The following is a 27,220-nucleotide window of genomic DNA, read 5'->3' on the forward strand; positions in this document are numbered from 1 at the left end:
GTTCTTGCTCTGTAGACCAGGCTGGCCTCGAACTCACAAAGATCCTCCTGCCTCTGCCTCCCTAGTGCTGGGATTAAAGGTGTGCGCCACCACCGCCCGGCAAAAACAACTTTTTTAAAAGACGAATGTCGGGATTGGGGATTTAGCTCAGTGGTAGAGCGCTTGCCTAGCAAGCACAAGGCCCTGGGTTCGGTCCTCAGCTCCACATACAAAAAAAAAAAAAAAAAAAAAAAAAAGATGAATGCAGGGGCAGAGTGAACCAGGAAGAGAAGGGTAGATGGTGAAGGCCCCAGGAGAATGTGGCTAACATAAAGTCTCCTGGGGTAATACACAGAGAATAAGCTGTTGGGACAGGGATGGAGACAGCTGATCAGGGTCACTGAATGATCAGAGGGAGAGGAGGAGACCTGGGTCAGGGCCATGCTGTAGAAATGATGAAGACAGGCTTGCATCTGTTGTTCCACAGCAGAGCCAACAGGAGGTGTGCTGAGGGGTTGTCACGAGATCTGAGCAGAAGCGTTTGGAAGTTAAGCCACTAGATGAGGTGGGGAGAGAGCAGTACGCTGTTGGAGGAAGGTGAGATGTGGCCAGCAGGACCCTGGGTTGATGTGCTAAGGGTGAGTTTGGGAGGCATAGAACTGGTGTGTGAAGCCAGGAGAGGTACACAGAGAACTCAAAAGATAGCTCATCTAGGAGCAGTCTGGAGGACAGCAAGAGAGATGTGTCCTGACCCGCCACAAGGGCATTTCAAGAAGGGAGAGAATAGTGTGTGGGAGCCAATGAAGTCCTGAGTGAATGCATTGCTCACATGAGCATGGCTGTGTCTGAACCCCAATGCCTCCCCCTGGTCTGAGTACTGATGTGCAGATCAAGGTAGTGGTGACAAATGGTGTCCAGAAGCTGAACAAGATGAGAACTGAAATCCTGGTGTCACGGTGCTTGCCCTTAACCACAGCACTTCAGAGGTAGAGACAGGAGGATCAGAGTTCAGGGCCAGACTTGACTATGTAAGACCTCTCAAAATAAAAACAAAATTAGAACTGAGGGTCTACTTCTGTATTTGACCAAAGGGAAGTCAGAATTTCCCAGAGATGTTTGGGTGAGGTGGTGTGCACAAGAGATAAAGGAGAGAATCACAGGAAGGGCTTACCAACGCTGCAGGAGTTAGCTGGGTGTGGGGGCAGAAGGGAGAACCGGATGGCCAGGCAGACTGCCTCTCATGCTGAGACAGTGCTGGTGAGGGGATTCAGGCCATGTGGTCACAGCTCCTATTCCCACTGCTAGCCCTTTCTGTCTGACCAGGTCAGACCCTCTTAACCAGCCATGGGAGAGGACAGTGGACCAGTACCACTGTGAACCTTCATGCCAACCCACCAATGATCAATGCATACCTACCAAGGCAACCGACTGAATAAGACCCTCTTAACCAGCCATGGGAGAGGACAGTGGACCAGTACCTGGCATTTCATTATGAGAGAGGAAAAAAACAATGAACCTTCATACCAACTCATCAATGATCAACACATACCTACCAAGGCCGCCCTCAGCTGGGCATAGTGGTAAAAGAGATGGCAGCCGGTTCCCAGCCTTAAGCAGTCTGCCATGCCAGCATGAGGCGGCAGCAGGGAAGGCCAATCCTAGAGCCAAGATCTTGGGGACACTTTTGGTCCACTCTTGTGGCAATTTATGACCCTAATAACCTCACAAACCAGACAGACAAATGGTATTACTCCTATTTTTCAGTTGAGGAAGACCAGCTGAGGACTTGCCTGACGTCAAGACTTTTCAGAAGCCAGTACCTTCCAGAAGCAAAAGCATTTTATTGATTTATTTTTTTAAACTGTGACTTGTGTCCACCCAGGCAGTTCCTGTCAGCTCTGATGAGAGGCTGGGCTGGGAACCCTGAGCCTTCCGGTCCTCTCTGCATGCCTGAAAGTCACTGGGCTGCAAGGCCACCAAGAATGGTAGGTTCTCTAGGGTGGAGAAGCTATACTGGGCTAGGGAACTTCACTTCAGGAGCAGGACTTGAATTCCAGATGGGTTTGGAACATTGGTACAGGAAGGCTGTTGAGAAAGCAGAAGATACTAGGTAGAACAGACCCAAACCTTCAAATAACAAAGGGAAAAACTGGAAGGGCCTCAGGGGAAGATGTAAGAATCATGGAGGCTTCTGCCAGGCAGTGGTGGTGCATGTCTTTATTCCCAGCACTTCGGAGGCAGAGGCAGGAGTAGGTGGAGCTCTGAGTTCAAGGCCAGCCTGGTGTACAGAGCAAGTTCCAGGAGAGCCAGGACTACACAGAGAAAGACTGTCCCAAAACCAAACCAAAACAAAATAAAAAAGAATCATGGAGGCTCTGGATCCTTAGGGTGGGACTTGAGGAAATGTCCAGAATGGAGGCACAGACAGGCATCCTGCTGCCCCTCAGGCTTCACATCTGGAACACATTAGCTCTGGGGACAGTGACCACCTTCCAGTCTACCTCGGCTCTTGCATGTCTGAAGACAGGGTCACAGCTAGTGCTATGTGTACCCCTGAGGCTCCAGGACTCAGGTATGTGACCAGTGCTCCCAAGGTCAGAATGAGCCCTGGTCTTCCTCACAGAGAAGTCTTTACAAGAGGCCAAGGCCCAGCTTTGGGAGGGAGGGCCCTGTCTGGCCTTTTCAGAGTGGTCCCTCTGCCTCCCCTAGGCATCCCAGCTTGGTGTAACAGCGTCCCTTAGGGATGAAGACACTGAGGCTACACAGTCGTCTCATTTGTAGGGAGCATCTTAATGCCCCCTCCCTATCTGCGCTGGATGCCTCCCTCCAAAAATCAGAAAGGGGAGAGGCCATAGAAGCCAGCATCACACACACCCTAGTTTCCTGCCTATCTGGAAGGCCTCTTTGAGTTAGCAGGGTCTCATTGCCCCCCTAGGGGTCTTTTGCTTGTATCTCCTGCCCTACTCTGGGCTCTGGTAACCACCTCCTCTCCTTCTTTTGATCCTATTGTTTTGTTATGCCGGGCAGAAGAATTGGAAGTCATAATCATCTTCTCTGTCACCGTTCTGGACCCCATTGGTATTTGGGGATTGGCAGGCTACTCCAAGAAGCAGGTCCTGTGTACACAGGAAGTCAGAGGGACCTAATAGGTGACACTGTCTAGCAAAACCAGCACTCCACCCCTTGCCCAGCTTCCCTCAAGCCCTCCTAGCTCGAAGCTGGAGCTGCAGGCCATACCAGAGCCCACGCCCTGATCGGGCACACAGGCCTGCCATTGTCTGACAGTGCCAGGCACCCACGTGAGGAATGTGAGGCAGCAGACTAGGGGTTTGTCCCTGCAGTGGGGGCTGAGGCTGTGCGGGAGGGAGCTGGCCATGCTGCAGCTCAGGAAAGGCAGTGGGATGCAGGGGATGCAGGGAGGCGGCTAGGAGGCTGGCTGGAGTGGGAGCAGGGGTGTGACATTCCTCCTGCACCCATGCCAAGCCTGTGGGGCTGAAATGAACGTGAGAGGGTTGCTAATGAGACCAGGGGAGTTAAACATTCCCTGCACCCGAGGGCTGAGTGAGAAGGGGCAGACAGGGGTTTAGGAGGGGGCGGCCTGAACCCCAGGAATGTACAGAGGCCACTGCCCCTGCCAGGCTGGTCTGGAGCTAGGGGCCCAGGCCTGCTGTCTCAGGTCCCAGCAGGAGCTGCTGAGCCAGCCAGCAAAGGGATTAACTGGCTGAGCAGTTCTTTTTCCTCCAGGCCCGCGCCAGATGCTGGCGCAGGTCTCCCCAGCTCCCCACCACATCTGAGGCTGGCCTGCAGCCACTGCTGGCCTGGTAACTGTAGGGTCCTTCTTCTGACTCCTCAGATCCCAAACAGACCCTACAGCACATGTTCCCTGGTTTGGTCTCCCCTATTTTGATACACATGGCTTCTAGGTACCCCGGACTCTTCTCCCCACCACCCCAGTTCTAGCCTAGTCTCTGCACATCTGGCCCCTACCAAAAACTACCTCTAGCGGGTATAACTCAGTGGTAGAGTATTTGCCTCACATGTGCAAGACCTGGTTTCCATACCCGGCACACACACACACACACACACACACACACACACACACACACACACGTACATGCACACATCTAACTCTAGTTTTTCCTGCTATAACTAGAATCTTTCCTTCCCTTTCCATCCTCAAGTTAGTGGGCAAGAAACCCCGGGTTCAGATCAGGGATGAAAGCACAGCAAAGCCATCCGCCGAGCTGGTGCTTACGGGAGGAATTAGAATTCTCACTGGAATCACACTCCTGAAGGGGTTTCCCTGGTGGAAAAGGCCTTGAGAGGGGAAAAGTCACTCCTTCTAGCCCCTCCCTTCCTTCCTCTTGAGGCAGGGAGGGCAAGGGTACCCCACCTTGGGCACTAGGTCCCGCCCTCCACCCCCAAGAAGCTGGGCAAGAGCTCTACTGGGGACCGGCTGTGGGCGGGCTTTGGCCTTTTCCAGCCCCTGGGCCGCCCCCTGCATTCTGGAATCCAGCAGCCACTGCCTTTTCTAGGCTGTCCGTGGCTGGCCAGCCAGCCATCCCCTCTCCTCCCCTCCTCCTGTGCCACTTAGCTTCCCTGTTCCAGCTGTTCCTCTCACCATGACCACAGCGCTCCTCAAGGCCCTGGTCCATCTCTGAGCCCTGGAACCCTCCGACTCCTCCCTAGGCCATGGCCAACTCAGGCCTCCAGCTCCTGGGCTACTTCCTAGCCCTGGGTGGCTGGGTGGGCATCATCGCCAGCACTGCCCTACCACAGTGGAAGCAGTCCTCCTATGCAGGCGATGCCATCATCACTGCCGTGGGCCTCTACGAAGGGCTGTGGATGTCTTGCGCCTCTCAGAGCACCGGGCAGGTGCAATGCAAGCTTTATGATTCGCTTCTGGCCCTGGACGGTAGGCTGCAGGCGGGGAGCCTGGGAGGGGGCTGGGGAGGTCTAGAGCAAGCTTTCTCACACAGCCTGCCCTCAGCACTGGGCAGCACACTCCAGTCCCTGTGTGATTCCCTAACTGCTGTCCTATGTACACTAGAGAGTCCAGGCCAGCCAGAGCTCTGGGCTCTGGGGAGGCTTGAGCACAAGAGGCTGGCAGCCTGGGCTCCCTGTCCTGACACCATAGCCTGCTTGGCCAGTCACCCAACCCTTTGCCCTGATGTTGTCCTGTGTAACCAGGACACTAATCCATAGGACGTGGGAGGGTAGATGAGGGTCTGGCTCCATAAGCCTGTTAACACCATCTGCTTCTCTTCTCTCCATATTCTATGTCGATAGACACATGTATACACACATGCAGGTGAATACACCTCACACAGATCACACAAAGCACTAGAGCACACACACACACACACACACACACACACACACACACACACCCTACTCCTGGGATGTGGCATTTCAACCATCAAGCTGGCCCACAGTCAGACACCCTTACAGCTCTAACCTGGGCGATCTCATCTGCACTCTGACAAGCCTCTGCAAAAGCACCTGAGCAGAAACTGCCACCAGTCAGCCCCACTGTACACTGATCCAGGCAGATCATTGGCCTCCTTCAGAGACCTAAGTTTCCCGAGCTGTCTGCAGCCGAGAACTGAGCAGCACACTCAGAGAGAAGCAGGCATACAGCTCCATGGATGGTTGGCAGGGCTGCTGCTGGGGACCGAGCTGGGCTTAGGTGGGCCTCACATACTCAGCTCTTTCTCTGGCAATTCTGAGCGGCACCCGGCCCTATCTCCTGCTGCTCGAGGGTGGACAAGACCCAAGGGAAAGCGGCAGAGGAGCAAATTCAAACTATCGGTCACTCAGCACCATTCAGAGGAGCTGTGAGGGCCAGTGGGAAATCACCTCCACGCCCTGTTCTCATATTTGTCTCATCCTCGTCTCTTCTCACAAGCAGGCACGTGGTCAGACCTCTCTGGGCTTCTACTCAAGCCGTTCCAAACTGGGTTGCTCCCATCCAGGTGCAGCTCCTCCATTTTGCCACTCCCTCCGAGTTCCCCAGGCCTGCTCAGTACCATCTCACTGTTCCAGGTCATATCCAGTCAGCACGAGCTCTGATGGTGGTGGCAGTGCTGCTGGGCTTTGTGGCCATGGTGCTCAGTGTCGTGGGCATGAAGTGTACGCGTGTTGGAGACAGTAACCCCATTGCCAAGGGCCGTGTGGCCATCTCTGGGGGTGCCCTCTTCCTCTTGGCGGGTGAGTGCCCTGCCTCCTCCCCACTCTTGACCATGTGGCTAGCCCACCCCTGGCGGCTGGCTGGGCCAGGCAGAGCTGAGCACCCCCACTTGGTCCTTAGGTCTCTGTACTTTGACCGCTGTCTCATGGTATGCTACCCTGGTAACCCAGGAATTCTTCAACCCCAGCACGCCTATCAACGCCAGGTGAGTGTGGGGGCTGGGCTCTTCTTATCTGTCCTCACCTGGCCCATTGTCTCTTGGAAGAGGAAATAGGGAATGGGCCCCAGATAGTTTCTGGGAAAGGAGAGCCACGTGGGGTGTGACCAGGCCCTTGGGAGGGACAGGAGACCTCCTGGTGCAGCCAGGCCCTTGAGGAGCCCAGGGCCCTAACTCTGGGTCTAAAGTCCAGCTCTATGTTCTTGCCAGTGACCTTGGTCACTTGTGACTTAACCTTTTCACGCCAGAACCAGCTCTCCTGTGGTGCTGGGGCTCTCAGAGGTGGTGAGGAAAGAGATTTGTGTCCAGGGCTCGGTACACGTGGGCAGTTTTACTTCTGCTGGTGGCAGCAGGTCGGAGGAGGCGGAAGAACGGGGGTGGGGGGTGGGGCACTGGTACTATGAGACTGGAGCAAATGGGTAGCTAAGGTAAGGCCCACAGTTGTGGGGAGAATTTGCTCCTCACCCTGGGTGAGGCTGCAGCTGCCCTCTGCTGTGTGAGGAGAGCAGGGAGGAGGCCAGCACAGTGGAGGCCAGCACAGTGGAACAGCTGTTGCCTTTGTCTCCAGCAGAGGGCGCTCTGAGGGAGGGTGGTAGCAGCAGGAAGCAGGCCATAAACTTGGGAGCGACTTTGGTCAGAATTTGTAGGATTAAAGGCATGGGGGGAGCGGGGAGGGAGCTTTCAGAGGGCCTGAGCATGCTTGGTTCTTTCCTTCCTTTCAGCCTAGCCAGGAGCAAAGAATGATAGTTCCCAGTCCAGACATCCTGCTGACTCCGGGGTGGAGGAGGATGAGAGGGATGCTTGGGCTGCCTCTGTGGGAAGGCTCCATGGGGAAGACAGAGAAGGAGAATTCAGACAAGAGAGTTGTGCTCTAGGTGGGGTGGGCAGCTACAGCCCAAAGACCTGCCATGCAAGGTCTAACCGAGGAGCCAAGCTGGGACTAGGACCATCCCTTCAGGACTCCCGGGGCTGCCTGGGCTGGGTCCTGAGAACACAGTTAAGCCTGTCTGCCCTCCAAGTGCAGATCAAAGGATCCTTCTGGTGGGGGGGTGAGGTGAGCATGTAGAGAGATGAAGAGGAACAATAAGGCCATGTCCCCCAGTCAGGAGGCTCCATAAGAACTGGGCCCTGAAGATTGGGAAGGAGCTGGGAAGGTGTTTTAGGAGGGGAAGACAGGTACCACGGCACAGGGAGAACCCTGGAAGAGCCAGACTGGATGTGGAGAGCCCAGAGGGCCAGGCAGAAAAGGAGCAATCTCCAGAGGGCAGTGAGGAGCCACCCTGGCTGGACTCTGGTTCATAGACCAGACCATGACTGGGAAAGGAGACAGCAGATTGTTTCCCTGCATCCATCTGGATCTCTACATCCATCTCTCCACCTGCCAAATGAGGCAATGACCCCAAACTGCCCACCCAGACTCGAGCTGTGTGGGGGTGGACGTGCTAGTGGGGAGGGAGGCAGGGTGAGTACTCACCCCAGTTTATTTGGAAAGAAGGAGGAGGCCTGTGAATTCCTTGTGTGCTATCTTCTGTCTGCCAGGTGCTGGTTGTGGGGCACAGGATCCTCAAGAGGGTTAGGGCCAGGCAGGGCTGGGTTTTGCAGCCTGATACAGTCCTCCCTACCTTTTACAGGTATGAGTTTGGCCCAGCTCTGTTCGTCGGCTGGGCCTCTGCTGGTCTGGCCATGCTGGGGGGCTCCTTTCTTTGCTGCACATGCCCAGAGCCTGAGAGAACCAACAGCATCCCACAGCCCTATCGCTCTGGACCCTCAACTGCTGCCCGAGAGTACGTCTGAGTCTGCTGCCATGCCCAGCCCATCTGCCTAGCAACCCTCTTGCCTAGAACTCCAGCCAGCCTACATGATACCCTAGGCAAGGGTAGGTAGGGTACAGACCCCTTGAACTCAGTCTGGAGCTCCAAGCATCTGGTCCTCAACACGGGCTCTGAGTCACAGACTCAGATGCTCAAAGAGGTCAGAAGCAAGACCCAGCCAACACATGTCACCCAGTAAGACCCAGTCTGTTCTGTCTACACCAGAATGAGTACACAGGGTCTTAGACACTAGCTTAGCCACCAGCTGGTGCCCAATGTGGGGCAAGAGTTCCACCTAAAACCTGAAAAAACTTCACCTACATACTTATTTACTGAAGGGGCCACCTGCCTACTATATTCTGGGCCCTGAAGATCCCAGAGCAACAGAAGGATCTCAGCACATCACACTTTGGGCCAGAGACCCCTTCATACTCCATCCAGCAGCTCCTCACAGCAACCATATAGAGGGAATTCTCTAGGCTAAGGACTGTCTCCACCTCACACACAAGGACACTGAGCTTCAGAGAGACCTGGAAACATGAGTCTCCTGTCTGTAAGAGCAGGCCTCAGGCTCTAGCAGTTAGTTGTGCAACATTGTTTGGGGCCCACACAGGTCATGAGGTCAGACTGTGTCACTCTCGTCCCCAGGAATGGACCCTAGGCAGGGCTACCATAAGAATCTTGTGCCTGGACCTGACTCCACAGCCCCCGTCTCCATCACCTTCGCTCATTCCACTAACCAGCTTTTTCTCTTTTGACTTGCAGACCTGTTGTTAAATTGCCCGCCTCCATCAAGGGCCCCCTGGGTGTGTAAAGTCCGGGTTCCTAGCCAGGCCCTCCCCACTACTACATCTAGATGGTGTGTTTGGTATTTGGGAAGAGAAGTGAGCATTCAGCCCCAAGTGTGATGTCATCCTATCCATTCCCACGCATCTAGGGTGGGGCCTGGACTAGAGAGGTCAGAGCCAGCGCCTAAGGTTATTGAGGTGGGTTCCAGGACACAGGCAGAGCAAGCAGGAAGCCCTGGGGTTCCTGCTTTGTATCTCTGCCTGCCCCGCCTTGGAGTTTGGACCAGGAGTTCCATGAGGAGAAAATACAGCTACTCCTAGAGACCACCTAAAGCCTGGCCTAGTAAGGGTGCAGGACCTCAGGGTGAGGGAGTCCTTGACATGGAGACCATCCCATAGGTAGAATGTTCTAGGCCCTCCCTGGGAGCCCTCCTGAGGAAAAGGACAGTCTCTGTAAGGTCCAACTAGGGACTGGGTGACAGTCGAGTGAGGGGACACTGCAGGAGCTCCCTCAGTGAAGAAGGGGATGGAGAGGGACATCACATCAGGACTGTGCTGCACCAACTCCAAACCCTCAGCCTCAGCCCTCACCCTCATCCCACAGTGATTATCAGAGCTTCCTTGTCCTGAAGGTGCAGCCAGGCAACACGGGCTTTGGGTCTGGAAGTCCGGGTTTGACCTTCTAGAAGAGGTAAAGTCCTGGAGGAACTGAGGGAAACCAAGACCAGCAGTGTCCTTCATCCTCAGTGCCCATCCAGAGTGTGCTGGCCCCGGCCTTCACCCTCAGGCTTCTGCCACTCAAGCCTCTCCCTGGCCTCCAGGTCTGTCCCTCTCCTGGGAAGAGACGCCCACCACTATCCTCTTGTTCCCCCGATGCCTTGCTAGCCCGGCAGCGAGCCCCCGCTGGCTTCTTCCACTTCTGGTCTGTGACCATATCTCCCACCAAGTTACTGAATTCCCCAGAGGTTTCGTAGCTTCTTGTTCAAGACTGTGCAGACTTGAGGTGCAAAGATCAAAACACTACAGGCACCAGTGGCGTGGGAGGAGGGAAGCCGGTAGCAGAGAGCTGCTCTGGTCAGATAATGGCATGCCTGCTAAATTGCTGACCGATGAATCCTCTGAGGGATGGGAGCCGTCAACCCCTGTGGAAGCCTCTGATCCTAAACAGGTTTCCTGAGGGAAGCCCCTTGAGCTGTGAGAACCGCAGAAGTGTCCTCTCTGGGTGCCTGAAGCCACCAGGTGGTTCTCGGCCTCAGGTGCACAATGGAGTCTCTTAGAAGGGAATGCCCAGCCTCCACCCAGACACAAAGACTTAGTCGGTCAGGGTGGACCCAGGCATCAGAATTCACACAGTTCCTTTGTAGTGTGTGGTCTATACTAGGAGTACCTCTTTGAGGCCTACATTCAGACTATCTGAGGGCAGAAGGAGCCTACCAGAAGAGGGTGGGGGAGAGGCAAGACCAGAAAGGAAGTCTCATCCACCTCCTGCCTTTCCGGAGTCCAGATCCCTGGAGGAGACACCCACATCCTTCCCATCAGTGCCCCTTTGTGCTTAATGATTCTGACTTGAATCCTGTCACATGCAGCCTGACTAACACAGAGTTTGAAACCTATGAACCAAGTGTGACACAGATGTCCCCTCGCCAGGTCTGGTACGAAGCAGCATTTGGTTGTAAGCCAGCAGGAAGCTTTGTGTCCCCTCTTAAGAGCCTGAGGGTTAGGAGGCTCAAAAGCTGGTGGGGGAATTTGGAGGCAGAAAGTACTGGCTACATCTTGTGGTTGTCAGGGGGCAGGCTGTGGGAGAAGAGGGCTCCATGCAAGGACTGGACCTAGAAGGAGACTGGCATTATCCGTTCCTCCATTAAAAGAAGTCTCATTCTTATCAGTACTGGGGACTGGAAGGGCAGAGGGTCACACACCTTAATGAATTACACAACCAATTTACACAGCGATTAAAACCGTGAGGTCCTGGGGGTGGGAAGGAAGTGTGTGGAAGAACCTGAAGGAGTTTCAAGCTGAAAGTTTAAGGAATGTGATCTCCCAGGCATCTCCTCAAGTGGCCTCATTCAGATGTCTAGGTTAAAGCCAGAGGCTTTGTGTCCAGTCTCTGGTTTACTGTTCTGATCTCAAGGCTGAGGGATCTGGCAGAGACTGGGGAAGAGGAGCTCAGATGGGAGAGATTGGTTCTAAAGCTACTGTCATTGAGTTTTAGTAAACAGAATCCCAGAAGTGAAATTGGCAAGTTATACATTTAAGAACCATACCTATGCATTCGGTTCCTAAAGTCCCAGACCCTGGGGAAGCAGACCAGGAAGCTACAGGCTAAGAAGAACCTTGAAAAACAAGGATATGACAGATGGCCATGAGACAGTTTCAAGAAGTTATTATTTTTGTGCTACATAATATTGTTACTTTGTGTGAGGATGACACTGAGTGTAGGCTATTTTTTTTTTTAATTTTTTTTTATCCTTATCTGGTAGAGGTGCAGCTGAAACAATGGCTAGATTTGCTTTAATGTCTCTTAGAACAAGTTCATGGGCAAAGAAAGTTATGACATTGGGAAGCACCATCCTGTGATGTCACCCTCTCTATCCCTCTCTTTGTATGTTTGCTAATGAAAGAAAAATAAGAAATAAAAAGTTTGAAAAGAACTTCTGTGTTTGCTGGCTGCATCCATCGCCATCCTCACCCTGACCAAGGAATAAAGCCACCAGCACACCCTCGAGTCTCACAGCACCTCAGACTCCTTCATTGTGTCACGTGGCCCTGCTGGCCGCTCACCATCTCGGTCCCCACCTAGGCCTTCTGTCAAGCATGGCATTTTGACAAGACCTCCGTGTCGGTGATAGGGTCCCACTCTGTGGCCCTGCCTAGCCTGGAACCTATACTGTAGACCAGGTTGGCCTCAAGCTCACAGAGTTGTCTCCTCTGCCCTGAGTGCCTAGCAAGTTTTTTTAAGTTTTTATTTTGCCAGGCGGTGGTGGCGCACACCTTTAATCCCAGTGCTGGGGAGGCAGAGGCAGGAGGATCTCTGTGAGTTTGAGGCCAGCTTGGGCTACAGAGTGAGCTCCAGGAAAGGCGCAAAGCCACACAGAGAAACCCTGTCTTGAAAAACAAACAAAAAGTTTTAATTTTCATTTAGTGTATGTGTTTGTATGGATGCATACCGTGTGAGTGCAGGTATCCACAGAGTCTGGAAGAGGGAGGGCAGGGTGCTAGAACCCCTGGAGCTGGAGTTATAGGTGGTTGTGAACCAGGTGATGTGGATGCTGGGAACTGAACTTGGGTCCTCTGGAAGCAGCAGCCTGTTCTCTTAACCTCTGAGCCATTCCTTTAGCTCAGCAAAATTTTATTTTGAGACAAGGTCCAAAAACTTGTGATTACCTGCCTGCACCTCTGGAGAGCTGGAGTTTCGGGCATGCATTACTATACCTGTTTCCTGTAGTGCTAGTGACTAGGGGCCAGAAGGGCTTTGCGCATGCTAGATAAGCAGGTTTCCAGCTGAGCTACATCCCCACCTTCTCCACAAGAATTTTTAACATTTTTTTTTCTGTTTCTGCGAAGAACGGCTCTGGGATTTTGGTGAGCATTGTAAGGAATCTGCTTTTGATAGGATAGTTGGTTGTTTTTGTTTTTGTTTTTGTTTTTTTGCCAGAGCTGAGGATCAAACCCAGGGCCTTTTGCTTGCTAAGCGAGCGCTCTACCACTGAGCTAAATCCCCAACCCCTGGATAGCCATTTTTATACTTTTAACGTTTCCAATCCATGAGCACAGGGAAATCTAGTGTCTTCATTTCATCTCTTGTGTTTTAAAGTTTTTATTGTACAAGTCCTCCAGTTCTTCGGTTATTTTCTTTAAGCCATGGCTAGCTCTCCCGATCTTTCTCTACCCGCTTTCATTTATTTGTATACAGGAAAGCTGCTGCTGAGTGTTGGTGATTTTGTACCCTGCTACTTTGATGAACTGGTTATCAGTTCTAAGGGTTTTCTGGTGGAGTCATTAGGGTCTCTTTGTTTCAGCCCAAATGATACTTCTGTGAAGCAGCCTTCCTATCTCAAGATGGTAGTGGAGACGTTTGCCTTCTGCAATCTTTCCGCAAGCTAATCTCGTCTTCACCTGTGTTAGTCAGCCTTTAAACCTGCCCATTTATTTTTCCTTGGATATTGTATTTTTGGGATCACAGATGGCCAGCTGGTTCATTTCACTGCAAGTACTAGTCACATTCTGAGTCACTGAGGGTTAAGACTCAATGTGTAAGTCAAGATGGCCCACACAGTGCAGCTCAGACACTTGCCACAGTTTTCTAGCTCTCTCTTCCTACTAGGAATGTGTTGCACAGTGGTTTTATCTTCTGACATTTGGTATCTGGATCCCATGGCTCCCTTTCTAATGTTTTTCCTACTGGGCCTAGCTCATGTCTTTTCTCGTAGGTCATGTAATGACCTGTGTATGTACCTTAATCTGGTGCTGTAGTTGGCATTTGAAAAAAACATTCATAGAGACAATGAAAACCCAGCACAGTGCTGTTTCCCTTCGGTAGCTGCTTTAGATAGACGTCTGAAGGTTTGAGCAACCCAGGAACACCTTTATTTTAAGATCAGCTCTTCAGATCCTTAGGCCTTTGGATGACACTTTTTTTTTTAAAAAAAGATTTATTTAGTTATTATGTATACAGAAGATGGTGCCAGATTTCATTACAGATGGCTGTGAGCCACCATGTGGGTGATGGGAATTGAACTCAGGACCTCTGGAAGAGCAGTCGGTGTTCTTAACCACTAAGCCATCTCTCCAGGCCCGATGACACTTTTGTGGGTTCAGTTAAAATGACTAGCATGGAATGTTCATGGAAGGTCCCTAACTCAAAGTATAGGGTAGTTTACAGGGCTTGCCTCATTTAGTGAAGCTGTATCTGAATTTTCTCCTCCTCCAGGTCAATATTCAGGGCTCTCAGTGGCCTCTGAGAGATGAACAGCAGTCTAGGGTGAGAGCAACGCTAAGCATCAGGGGCACTTCCCTCTATCACCATGTTCTTTCAGAAACTGTTGAGTATTCACATTCAGAAAGAAAACACACACACACACACACACACACACACACACACACACACACACACACACGATTTGGGACATGTAGCAAGTTCCAGGAGAGCCTAGGTTACAGAGATCCTGCCACAAACAAATGAACAAAGTCAGCTGTGGGGCACATGCTTGTGATTCCAGTATGTGGGAGGTGGAGGCAGAAAGATCAGAAGTTTAAGACCAGCCTCCAGCCTCCTCTGCTACATAGTGGATTTGAGGCTACCCTGGATCCATAGGACCCTGTCTCAAAATAACAGCCACCACAAAGAGGAGGAGGAGGAGGACGAGGGAGAAGAGAAAAAAGGCTGGCGAGATGGCTCAGCAGTTTAGCACTTGCTGCTCTTGCTGAGGACCCAGGTTGAGTCCCAGCACCCACATGGTGGCTCACAGCCATCTGTAACTCCAGTTGCAGGGGATCTGATACCTTCTTCTGACCTCTGACAGGAACTAGGCACACATACAATGCACATACCTACAGACAGACAAAACACATGGACACAGAAAATAAAAATAAATTAATTTTTTAGAAAAAAAGTCTCTTCAATACCCTAAGACAGGAACTAGTGAGAGGCTCAGTGGTAAAGGCACTGGCAACCAAGCCTGGTGACCGGAGTTCAGCCCCCAGGACCAACACGGTACAAAAAAGAAAACTTCCCCAACACATGCACACACACAAAGTAACAATAAGATGTGAAAAAATACTACCAGGCAACTTCACAATACAGTTTAAAATTAGTATTCAATTAGAACAATTTTATTTTTCTTTTGTATGCAATCATGCATTCCAATCCAAACTCACAGAAGAACTATTAGATATTAAGATACCACATAATGAGGTTAAATATCACCTCCTTAGGGTGTTTTGTTTAGTTTAGTTTTTTTGAGACAGGGTCTCTCCACATAGCTCTGGCTTCTTAGAACTCCCTATGTAGGCCAGGCTGGCCTCGAACTCACAGAGATCCACCTGGCTCTGCCTCCCAAGTGCTGGGATTAAAGGCGTGCGCCGCCGCTGCTGCTGCCGCCGCCGCCACCACCACCCGGCTCAAGTCTTATTTGGACCATGATTTATTTGTTTGTTTGTTTGTTTGTTTATTTATTTATTTATTTATTTATTTATTTATTTATTTCAGAGCTGAGGATGGAACCCAGGGCCCTGTGCTTGCTAGGCAAGCGCTCCACCACTGAGCTAAATCCCCAACCCCTCAATCTCTTAATTAAGAGTCAAGTCTATTCATGTTTGTGAGGGATTACCTATATTAGATTAACAAGGTAGGAAGACCCACCCTAATTGTGAGCAGCAACATTTCTCTGGGCTGGGCTCCTGGACTGACTAAAAAGGAGAGAGCAAGCTAGACACAATCATTCATCCATCTCTCTCTTCTTCCTGAATGTGGACAGCGTGAAAAGCAAGTCAGTGGGCAGCATGCCTTCCTGTCTCTGCTCTGTTCCTGCCCTGACTCCCTTCCTGATAGACTATAAGGTGAGGTGAAATAAATCCTTCCCTGCCCTGGTTAATTTTGGTCAGTGTTTGAGCACAGTGACAGAAAGCAGACAAAGGCCTGCCAGCCTGAGTAAGCCCGGTAAGCTGCTCTGGTCATGGGTTTTGTTGAAGCCATGAGTAAGCCAACTGATTAAACCAAGCTTCATTGGCTTATTTGACTAGTTTATTTTTCAGCATTTAACTTTTGCAGATCTCTGTATATGTTATGGATGTTCTTCCTGTCCTGGGATCAGTTGGCAGTGATGTCTCCCCACCCTGGAGGCTGGAGGCTGTCTCTTCACCCAAGTGGTTGTTGCTTCCTATTTGAGTTATTTATTCCCTCCCAATTTAAAGTTTTATTTGGTAGCTCTGTGTGTGTGTGTGTGTGTGTGTGTGTGTGTGACTCATGTGACACGTGCCACGGTGCATGTGTGGTGGAGGTCAGAGGATGACTTGTAAGAGTCAGTTAGTTCTTGGGTTGTGGATTTAGCTCAGTGGTAGAGCATCTGCCTAGCAAGAACAAGGCCCTGGGTTCGATCCTCCGCTCAAAAAAAAAAAAAAAAAGAGAGTCAGTTCTTTCCTAATAGGGGTCCTGGGGATCAAACCCAGGTCATAAGGTAAACCACTTGCCAGCCTGTCTATTTGGTTTAATTTTGGTAGATCATATGTCTAAGAACTTACTTCTTTTAGATTTCCCAGATTTCTAAAATGTTTTCAAAATAGCCCTACATAAACCTCTGGATTTCATTGGAATTGTTAGAAACACCTCTCAGTTTCTAATTTTATTAGTTGTGGTCTTCATTCTCTTTGGTCAATCTTATTTTTTCAAAGAATCAAGTCTTTAATCTATCCTACTCATTGTTCTTGTAGTTTCCATTTCCATAATTTCTGCCCTATCACTTTTTGCCATATTCTGCTTATGGGTTGGATTGTTTAAGACTTCGAGATGCCATCATTAGGTTATTTATTTGAGTTGTTTTGTAAAGTACTTATATCTGGGTATATGTACATATTGTTACATGTGCAAATGTGTGTGTGTGTGTGTTAGGCCAGAGGCTGACAGAGGATCTGTTGTTCTTCACCTTAGTTCTTGAGACAAGGTCTCTCTCAAACTGGAACTTACCAGTTTGGCTATATTGGCCAATGAGCATCAGAGACTCTGCTACCCCAGATGAAAATCATGGCACTTGGCCTTTTTTTTTTAAATGCAGGTGTTGGTGATCTGAACTCAGGTCTTCATGCTTGCATGGTAAACTCTGTCATCTCCCCAGCCCCTTTCCGACCTTCCCCTCACCCACAAGACACAAGACAGGGTTTCTCTGTGTAGACCTGGCTGTCCTCAAACTAACTTTGTAGACCAGGCTGGCCTTGAACTCAGAGATCCATCTGCTTCTGCCTCCCGAGTGCTGGGATTAAAGGCGTGCGCCACCACCGCCCGACACATTCTGACTTTTTAATGTGATCACTCATCACTACTTAGCACTGCCTAGCCACACATCCCCATGGTTCTAGTGAGCCATTTTAATTTTATCTGATCTAAGGCTTCTTCCATTTCTTTAATGACCCACTGGTCATCTGAGGTTGTACTGCTCAGTGTCCATGTTTCTGCCAGGGTCTGCTGTGTTTCTTGTTATTAACTTCTTCTACTTCATTGGACTAAGAATGGAAGGAATTATTTTAGTTCTTTTCTATGCAGAAAATCTTGTTTGTGGCCTAGGATGTATTTTAGAGCATACTGGCCAAGAAGCATGTGTATTCCCTATCTGTTGGGTGGAATATTCTGTGTACATTAAGTCTATGTGTTTTGGCTCTGGTGTCTTTGCTGATGTTTAGATCAAGTGACCTATCTAGAGATGAGAATGGAGAATTGAAATTACCTAGTATTAATTTGTCAGGACTTATCTGAATTTTAGTGTTAATTTACTATAGTACAACTTCCTGATTAATTACTTACTACCTTATTAACCTTATTTTTCTAACTTTGGTCTGTTTTATCACATAGGTAAGTCAACTTGTTCTTAATGTGTTTGGTTGATATTAATCAACTACCATTTGACTCTTCACTGTAGGCTTATTTTTCAAGACAAGGTCCCACATGTGTAGCTCTGGATGGCCTGGAATACACTCTGTAAACCAGGCTACCTCTGCCTCCCAGTGGACATATGCCCCCATATCTGGCTCCTACTTTCATTTCTGAGTTTGGTAATTTGAGACTTTTTTCTTGGTTCACACATCTAAAATTTATGAGTACTGTCCTTTTGAGACAGTGGCAGTGTGCTGTTCTTTTGAGACAGTTTTTTTGTTTGTTTTTAGTTTTTGAAACAAGCTTTCTCTGTGTAGCTTTTGCGCCTTTCCTGGAACTCGCTTTGTAGACCAGGGTGGCCTCGAACTCACAGAAATCTGCCTGCCTCTGCCTCCTGAGTGCTGGGATTAAAGGCGTGCGCCACTGGCTCAGACAGTAGTTTTAAGTGTATCGTTGAGTCTGGGAAGCAGCTTGGGAACCCACAGTTCTGGGTTCCATCCTCAGCACTAACCACTACAACGCCTCATGGGTGTTAATTTCCACAATTTTTGAGACAGGTTTCTTTCTATATCCACCCTGACTGACTGTCCTGGAACTCACTCTGTAGACCAGGCTGTCCTTAAACTCACAGAGATCCGCCTGTCTGGTGTGCACCACCACTGCCTGGTCCAATTTTCCTTCTTTTGCTGATTTCTAATTTCCCCGTGCCATGGCCAGAAAAGAGTGTGTCAGAGCTATCTTAGGGGGCTGGAGAGACCTCACAGCCGCCTGTAACTGCAGCTCCCAGTGTACCTGACACCTCCGGCCTCCATGGCATCTGCACACACGCACACACAGAATTCAAAACCGTAGTAACAGCTGGAGGATGGGCAGATGAAGAGCACTGGCGCTTTTCCAGAAGACTTGGGTTTGGTTCCTAGCACCTACTCGGCCCCACTCGCAACCATCTGCAGCTGCAGGGTTCCAGACACCCTCTTCTGGCCTCTGCAGGCGCCAGCTACACAAGTGGTGCAGATAAAACAGCCGTCCACAGAAAGTTAAAAAAAAAAAAAAAAAAGCTATTCCTGGCCTTCTTGGAGCTTACTAAAACTATGACATCATGCCTTATAAACTCTTATTTAGTGTGTATGTATGCATGCAGACATGTGTACCACAGTGTGTGAGGTCAGAGGACAACTTCCCAGTCAGTTTTTTTTTTTTTTTTTACCTCCTGGAGCTGAGGACCGAACCCAGGGCCTTGCACTTGCTAGGCAAGCGCTCTATCACTGAGCTAAATCCCCAACCCAGTTTTTTTGTTTGTTTTTTTGTTTGTTTGTTTTGTTTTTTTTTTTTTTCCAGTAAGTTTTTTTTTAACCACCTTGTCCTGAGAAAGGGTCTCTGGTTTCTGGTGCTGGATTACGTACTTACTCCAGGAGAGCCAGCCCACAGGTTTCCAGGCAGTTCTCCTGTCTCAGCCCCCATCTCGTCAGTACTGGTATCACAGACACATGCTACCACACCGGGCTTTGACGTGGTTCTGAGCATCCAACTTAAATTGTCAGGCTTGCTCGGCTTTCACCCAGAGTCACCTCCTCAGTCCCATTAACTTTCTAGATTTAAAGTATATTTCTGCTTGATTAATATGGCATGTCAGGCTGGGCAGATGGCTCAGCTGATAAAGTTGCCTGCTGCATAAGCAAGCGGCTCTGGGTCTTTAGCACCACACAATAATCTAAAGGGGTGGTTTGCCCATAATCATAACACTGGAGAGGTGGAGACTGCTGGCCAGCAGCTCCATGTTGAGTGAGATACCTTGTCTCAAAGAAAATAAAAACAGATGCACCACAAACATAAGGTGAAGGAAAGACTAACACACACACACACACACACACACACACACACACACACACACACAGAGAGAATGAATGAATGAATGAATGAATGAATGAATGAGAGAATAGCATAACCACTCTCAGTCTCTTGCAATTAAGTATTTGTGTGGAATTTTTCAGCTTTCACTCTCATTTCTGTCTGAGGATCTAGTAGGGTCTATTGTGGCAACATCTAACTGAACCACTGTTTTTATCCATTCAGTTCTGCCATTTGATTGGAGACTAACCCTTCTCCCACCTGAAGTACTTGCTGGTGAGGGGCACGTAACTCATTGGCTATTTTTCTATGTTTCTTAAATCCCACTCCCTGCATTATTTTCTTTTACATTTAGCTGTTTTCACAGTAAAACATGAAAAAGCATTTTCCTCCCATGTATATTTAATACCTATTTCCCTGGTGGTTACTATGGGGGTTACATGTAACATCATAAAGTTACAACACTCCAGACTGAATTTACATCTTATTAACAACAGAAATCAATTCTCAGTGGTATCCAGTTCTGGGTGTTCAGATTCTGACTGCTCTTATTCATCTTCCCAGAAGCCTCATCTCTTCCTTTTTTTTTTTTTTTAATTTTTTTGAGTCAGGGTCTTATCTATTCCAGGCTGGCAAGGAACTACTGTATCCAAGGATGTGCGATACTCTGCCCTACTTCCCCAGTGCCAGAACTGGAGGCATGCATCACCACCCCTTGGCTATCCCCAGTCCTTCACCCCTGTAGCCAAGGATACCCCTGACCCTCTGCCCTACTTCCCCAGTGCCAGAAGTACAGGCATGCACCACCATCCCAGGCTATCCCCAGCCCTTCACTCCCTCAGTCTTTCACATCTCCTTTGGTGTCTGGGTACTCCAAGTAATAAGGCTTCAAGAATACTAGATATGTGAGGATTTTACTAAGGAAATGTCTGTGAAGGACAACGGGGAAGGGAAGGCAGAGCCAACAGCAGTGTAGATGAGAATGTTAATGGAGTACCTGTGATGCTCAATACTATCAATACTTGACAGAATCTAGGATAACCTAGGAGACAATGGAGGGGCATGCCTGAAGGAGTTTCTTTTTAATTATTTATGTGCATTGGTGTTTTTGCCTGCATGTGTGTCTGTGTGAAGGTGTCCGAACTCCTGCAGTTGAAGTTACAGACGGGGTTGGGGATTTAGCTCAGTGGTAGAGAGCTTGACTCGCAAGCACAAGGTCCTGGGTTTGATCCTCAGCTCTGGGGGAAAAAAAAAAAGACAAAATAACAAAAAAGAAGTTACAGATAGATGTGAACTGCCATGTGGGTGCTGGGAATTGAACTTGGGTCCTCTGGAAGAGCAGCCAGTGCTCTTAACTGCTGAGCCATCTCTCCAGCCCCTCTTTTTTTCAAATGCACATGGTGTTTTGCCTGCATGTATGTATATATGAAGATGTCAGATCCCCCGAAACAGGATTTATAGTTAAGCTGCTTCATGGGTACTGGGCATTGAACAGCAGTAGCCAGTGCTGTTAACTGCTGAGTCAGCTCTCTAGTCCCCTGAAAGAGTTTCTAGATTGAGTTCATTAAGAGGGGAAAATCCACCATAGGGCTGGGGAGATGCTCAGTGGACAAGAGGATTTATGTGCTCTGGATCCCAGCCTGTGTGTAAAAAGTCAGCACCACTGTGCATGCCTTGTGGCTCCATCACTGGAAGGTGGAAATGGGAAGATCATGGGAGCTTGCTAGCTAGCTAGCATGGCTCCAGTGATGGGCTTCCATTCTAGTCTGGTGAGACTTTGTCCCAAAGTAGTTAAAGCACACAGCAAAGAAGATACCCAGTGTTCTGCTCTGGCCTACAAATGTGTCTGGGTATGTGAACCCACAAACTTCACATGCATGCATGCACTATATACATAGACCACACACATACCCTAAATGATGGCAGGACAATTCTGTGGGCTGGAGTCCCTGTATTAATTTCTTTTCTATTGCTATGATAAACCATCACGACCAAGGTAATTTACACAAGAGGCCATACCCTAATCCTCTTCAAACAGCACCATTAACTGGAAACAAAGTATACAAATATCTGAGGTTATGGGGGCCATTTCTCAAAAAGCCAAGGGCAATGGGTGTACTTGGTGATGGAGCACTTACTAGCATCTCTAAGGCCATGAATTTGGTACATAATACCACACATACAACAGACCTAGGAATAGAGGCATACAGCTTTAATTCCAGCACTTAGAAGGCAGAGAGGCAGGTAGATCTCGTTGAGTTTGATGTTTTAGCCTGGTCTACACAATAAGTAGGGCAGCAAGGGCTGTACATGAGGCTGTGTCTCAAATAAATGAACAAAAAGTTAACCACCACCCCACCACCCCAAGAAGCCTGGATGGAAGTAGTTTCTGATAGAGACTAACAATGTTAAGACTTGATCTGCATTCCTGTAGTTCTTCTGGTCTACCTTTGTCATAGTGTCCATGAGAGTCCCACCCTCAGAGAGGGAGCAAAGGCCTTTGTGAGAGCATTAGTCAATATATTATTGACCTAGTTTCTAGGTCACAGAATGAATAACCGTAGCTGCAAAGGAGTCTAGTAAAGAAAACATTCCTATATAATGTGTCTACTGGGTTGTCAGCCAAGAGGTGCTACAGCATTTCAGTTCAGTCTTGATTGCTGATGTAAGTACAGTTAGCCCACTTTAGAATGAGGGTAGCTTTTGACACACTGGCAGATCCAAGACTTAGGCTTTTCATCTTACTCTCTCAAAATTGGTTAAGCCAGGTGTGGTGACACACACCTTTCTTTGATCCCATCATTCCAGAAACAGAAGGATCTCTGAGTTTGATGCAAACATGGTCTACTTAATGAGTTCCAGGACAACCAAAAAACCTAAAACCAAACCAAAACCACCACCGCTACCACCAAAAAAGTTAACAGAAGGTAAAATGAGTTGTTGGTATCCTAAGTATAAAGCATTTACAAATTTTGTACATATATACAATGTATAAAAACAAATTCAGGGGTTGGGGATTTAGCTCAGTGGTAGAGCGCTTGCCTAGCAACCGCAAGGCCCTGGGTTCGGCCCTCAGCTCCAGAAAAAAAAAAAATCATATTCAGCCCCTCTACTCCTTCCAGGTCCACCCCAACCCTAAAATTGATCCCTTTTTCTCCATCCCTGTACAATCATGTCCTCTCATCCTAAATTCCCTCAGTTGTACTGACTTACATTAAGTCTTTCATTCCAGGGTAACTGATTCATACTTTCACTTTCAGGAGTCTTGGTTATTAATGTGCAAACTATACAATGCAATGGGTACAATTCTATCAGGGTGCCCCCTAACCCCATTTATATTGAAGCTCTAACTCCCCATGTGAGGATATTTGGTGATGGAGCCTTTGGGATGCTTATAAGCTTCCAGTAACAAAATCCTGGATCAGGGATTGGTAGAGTGCTCGCTTAGTAGCATGGGAGCACAAGGCCCTAGGTAGGGTCCAATGCCCAGCACTGTCCCCAGCCCTACCTATCCTTAGATAACCACAGCTGTTTTGGGTTTGTTCATGACTTTTGGCCCTCTTCCCCTTACTTTTGGTCTGTTGTGAAGCAGCCTGTCATATCAGAAGCATGTAGTAGAGCAAAGCTGCTTAGTTTATGGCCCAAAACACGAGAGAGGCTCACAACCCTTGAAGACATGTGCCCTGATCAAATGAGACCCATCAGACAGACATCCCTCCTATCAGACACCCGTAGTGCTATTGGCAAGAGAGAGCTGTCAACATATGGGCCTTTGGGGTATATTTCAGATCCAAGTCATAGCAGGAAGCCATTCTGTTTGAATGAGGTCATAGGGTGGGGCCCTCATAATGGGAGTGGTTCCTCTCTGCCTTGTTGACACAGCAGGAAGGTAACCTTTCTTGTAATTGCAAGCCATATCACAAGACTCTAAATTGACCTTGGACTTGCCAATCTTCAGAACAACTGCTTAAGGCCTGGGGTCTTTGGTATGATGTAACAGCAGCCTAAACCAGTCACATTACTCATCTTCCCTTCCAGCTACAGTCCTTACTTGGCCCCACTGTTCAAGTCCCCCTCACCCCCAAGACAGGGTTTCTCTGTGTAGTTTTGGTGCCTGTCTCAGATCTTGTTCTATAGACCAGGCTGGCCTCAAACTCAGAGATCCACCTGGGTCACGCTTCTGCCCTCAGGCATGTGCCACTGCCGCCTGGCTCATAGTTGCTTATTTGTTTTCAACACATTTGATATTTTTAACTCAGCAAGCAAAGCATAAACCTGCCTGCCTGTATAGGGCTTACCTTCTACCAAGGAAAGACAGGAAATAAAGTAGCAGAGCAGGAATGTAGGTGACCAAGAGAAGAACATAGGAAGAGGATGCCACACTTTTAAGCTATCAGTAAGGAATGAACGTCTAAACCACAGGCTTTAAAAGAATTGAAGGATAAAGTCATTTGGTTATGTGCAGGAACTGTTACAGCCAAGAGGAAATGTATGAAAGCTTTGTGGTGGGGATGGTGCCTAGCACGTTCCAGGAAAAGGAAACTGGAACAAAACAGTAGGTCAGGAGTGAAGCATTCAGTCTCCTGTAAGAGACTGGCTTCTTTCTGCAAGGAAGTGAGACACAGTCTCTAGTTTTTGTTTGTGCGATTTTTGTTTTTGAGACAGGGGTTTATGCAGTCCTGGCTAGTCTGGAGCTATGTAGATCAGCCTGGCCTCAAACTCCCAAGAGTTCCTCCTGTGTACACCACCATACTAAGCCTACTGTACTCTATGTTCTAAAGTGGGAAACATGCAGCAGAGCTTTCTAGATGACCAACCTTTTGGGTGTCAACTCACACTCACTGGATATGGAGGTTGAGTGTGGATGATTAGGGCCTCTGGAGGATGGTGTGGTAGTTCTAATGAAAATGAACCCCCATGGGCTCTTCAATCCTTGGGTCTCCAGTGGCTGCTTGGTGTTAGCTTTGCTAGAGAAATTATGTCACTGGGAGTAGGAGGCTTCGTCTCTAAAGACTGGCTACCATTGAGTTTATGGTTGCCCTTGTGGATTAAGACATGAGCTTTCACGGGGTGTGTATGGTAGCATTTGCTTTTAGTCCTAACATAAGGGCAGAGGAAGGACCTCAGTTCAAGACCAGCCTGGTCTACATAGTAAGGCTCTGTCTATGAAGTAGCTCTTGGCTAACCTTGCCACCAAGGACTCTAACCCTGATACCATGTACACACAACTAAACCTTTTTTCTCTTAAAAATATAAGGTGTCTGTCTGTTCACGGTGTTTTGTCACAGCAAGAAAAAAGTTCCACACAACAGATGAAAGGCTGCAGGCAGCTGACTGTGCATCCACCACAGCAGCTCTAATCCCTCAGCCATGCAGTCTGCATGGTCAGGCCTGCTCTCACCAACAGCCCTTCTTTCAAACAGGTTTTCTGTGTAGCCCTGGCTATCTCTGTAGACCAGGCTTATAGTGATACTTTGTGCTCTAATAAATAAAGCTTGCCTGGAGATCACAAGAAAGTCAGCCATTATATTAAACACATATGTCAGGCAATGGTAGCACATACCTTTAATCATATCATTCAGGAGGCAGGGATCTGTCTGGATCTCTGTGAGTTCAAGGCAACACTGGGAACAGCCAGGCGCAGTGGCACACACCTTAAATTCCAACACTAGTTAACCATAAAGGTTTGGAGATCTGTACAGACAGGAAGTTACAGAGCTGGGCAGAAAAAGTGATGTAGCTGGGACAGAGAGCAAATGAGAGAACAGAAAGGTATGGGTATACAGGAAGTGTACCTCTTTTGGAAGCTGAGAGTAAGGTGAGGTTGGCTTGGGGCTTTTCCCATTCCTCTGATCTCTCAGGTTTTAACCCTGATATCTAGCTCTGGGTTTTTTATTTAATAAGACTATTTAGCAATTCATCTACACAGGCTGGCCTCAAACTCAAGAGATCTGACTGCCTCAGACTCCCAAGTGTTGGGATTAAAGGCATGCATCACCACACCCAGCCCCACAGTAAGATTTATTTAGTCTTTTGATGGTTATCACTTAACTTCACTGACTCTGAGCTCCATTTGGATTACCGGTCTGTTTCTGATCATCATATTTATGTCTTTGGCCCTCTCTTTATATCTAACCATCATCAACTTAGCCACAAGTCTGTCACACAGACTTCCATCAACCAACCTCAATGCCAAGCAAGTTCCCGATATTCATCAAATACCACTCATCTAAAGATGAGTTGATGGTTTCCCCACATTGTGTATTATTCATTCCATCATAGCACACTGTCTCCAAATTCCTTCACCCTCTACTGTTGAAAATACATTTATTTTACACCCTTTCTTCTGGATTTCTATCCCAAGTCTCACTGGGACTTCTAGGTCTGGTGACTTAGACTTGGTATCCAGAGTTATTATTCTACAATTGTAACCTCTGCGTCATTTTCCTTTCCAACTACAATTTGCTAATTTTAGCACTACTACAGTCAACTTGTGACAAATTAGAATCTCCACAATCCAAAGAAATGTCCTGAGTTTGGGGATTAAGCTCAGTGGTAGAGCACTTGCCTAGCAAGCACAAGGCCCAGGGTTCGATCTGCGGCTCAAAACAAAAACAAAAACAAACAAACAAAAAAAGAATGTCCCGATTGCCTTCACATGGGAAGACCCACCCCGAATCCTGGGCAGCACCTTCTGCGAGTGCACCAATAGAAAGGGCAAGTTGCCCTTGTGGTGGGATTGAGCATTCCTTGGGTATATGCCCAAGAGTGCTATAGCTGGGTCTTGGGGGAGATGGATTCCCAATTTTCTAAGGAAGCGCCATATTGATTTCCAAAGTGGCTGTACAAGCTTGCATTCCCACCAGCAGTGGAGGAGAGTTCCTCTTGCTCCACATCCTCTCCAGCATAAGCTGTCTTCTGTGTTTTTGAGCTTAGCCATTCTAACAGGTGTAAGGTGGTATCTCAGAGTCGTTTTGATTTGCATTTCCCAGATAATTAGGGATGTTGAGCATTTCCTTAAATGTCTTTCAGCCATTTGAACTTCCTCTGTGGAGAATTCTGTTTAGCTCTATAGCCCATTTCTTAATTAGACTGTTGGGCATTTTGATGTCTAATTTCTTGAGTTCTTTATATATTCTGGATATCAGCCCTCTGTCAGATGTGGGGTTGGTGAAGACCTTTTCCCATTCTGTAGGCTGTCGCTTTGTCTTGTTTACCGTGTCCTTTGCTCTACAAAAAAGCTTCTCAGTTTTAACAGGTCCCATTGATTGATTGTTTCTCTCAGTGTCTGTGCTACTAGTGTTATATATTTAGAAAGTGATCTCCAGTGCCAGTGCGTTCAAGAGTACTTCCTACTTTCTCTTCTATCAGGTTCAGAGTAACTGGATTTATGTTGAGGTCTTTGATCCACTTGGACTTCAAGTTTTGTGCATGGTGACAGATAAGGATCTATTTGCAGCCTTCTACACATTGACATCCAGTTATGCCAGCACCATTTGTTGAAGATGCTTTCTCTTTTCCATTGTACATTTTTGGCTTCTTTGTCAAAAATTGTATGTTCACAGGTGTGCGGGTTAATGTCAGGGTCTTCAATTCGATTCCATTTGCTCAGCTATGTTCATATCAGCATTGTTTGTAATAGCCAGAACCTGGAAACAACCTAGATGCCCTTCAACTGAAGAATGGATAAAGAAAATATGGTACACATACACAATGGAGTACTACTCAGCAGAGAAAAACAATGACATCATGAGATTTGAAGGCAAATGGATGGATCTAGAAAAAATCATCCTGAGTGAGGTAACC

At 48.3% G+C, this 27,220-nt stretch overlaps 1 protein-coding gene across 1 annotated transcript; it reads left to right on the forward strand.

The window, feature by feature from the left end:
- Positions 1-4,513: 4,513 nt before the first annotated feature.
- On the forward strand, positions 4,514-9,099 carry Cldn19 (claudin 19). Its single transcript, XM_036178494.1, has 5 exons — positions 4,514-4,894; positions 6,025-6,189; positions 6,290-6,374; positions 8,018-8,170; positions 8,963-9,099. Exons 1-5 carry the CDS (start codon positions 4,672-4,674, stop codon positions 9,009-9,011), a joined length of 675 nt encoding a protein of 224 aa, XP_036034387.1. The 5' UTR covers positions 4,514-4,671; the 3' UTR covers positions 9,012-9,099.
- Positions 9,100-27,220: the final 18,121 nt, after the last annotated feature.

Source organism: Onychomys torridus, chromosome 2 (genome assembly GCF_903995425.1).
Source record: "Onychomys torridus chromosome 2, mOncTor1.1, whole genome shotgun sequence".
Classification (NCBI taxonomy): domain Eukaryota; kingdom Metazoa; phylum Chordata; class Mammalia; order Rodentia; family Cricetidae; genus Onychomys; species Onychomys torridus.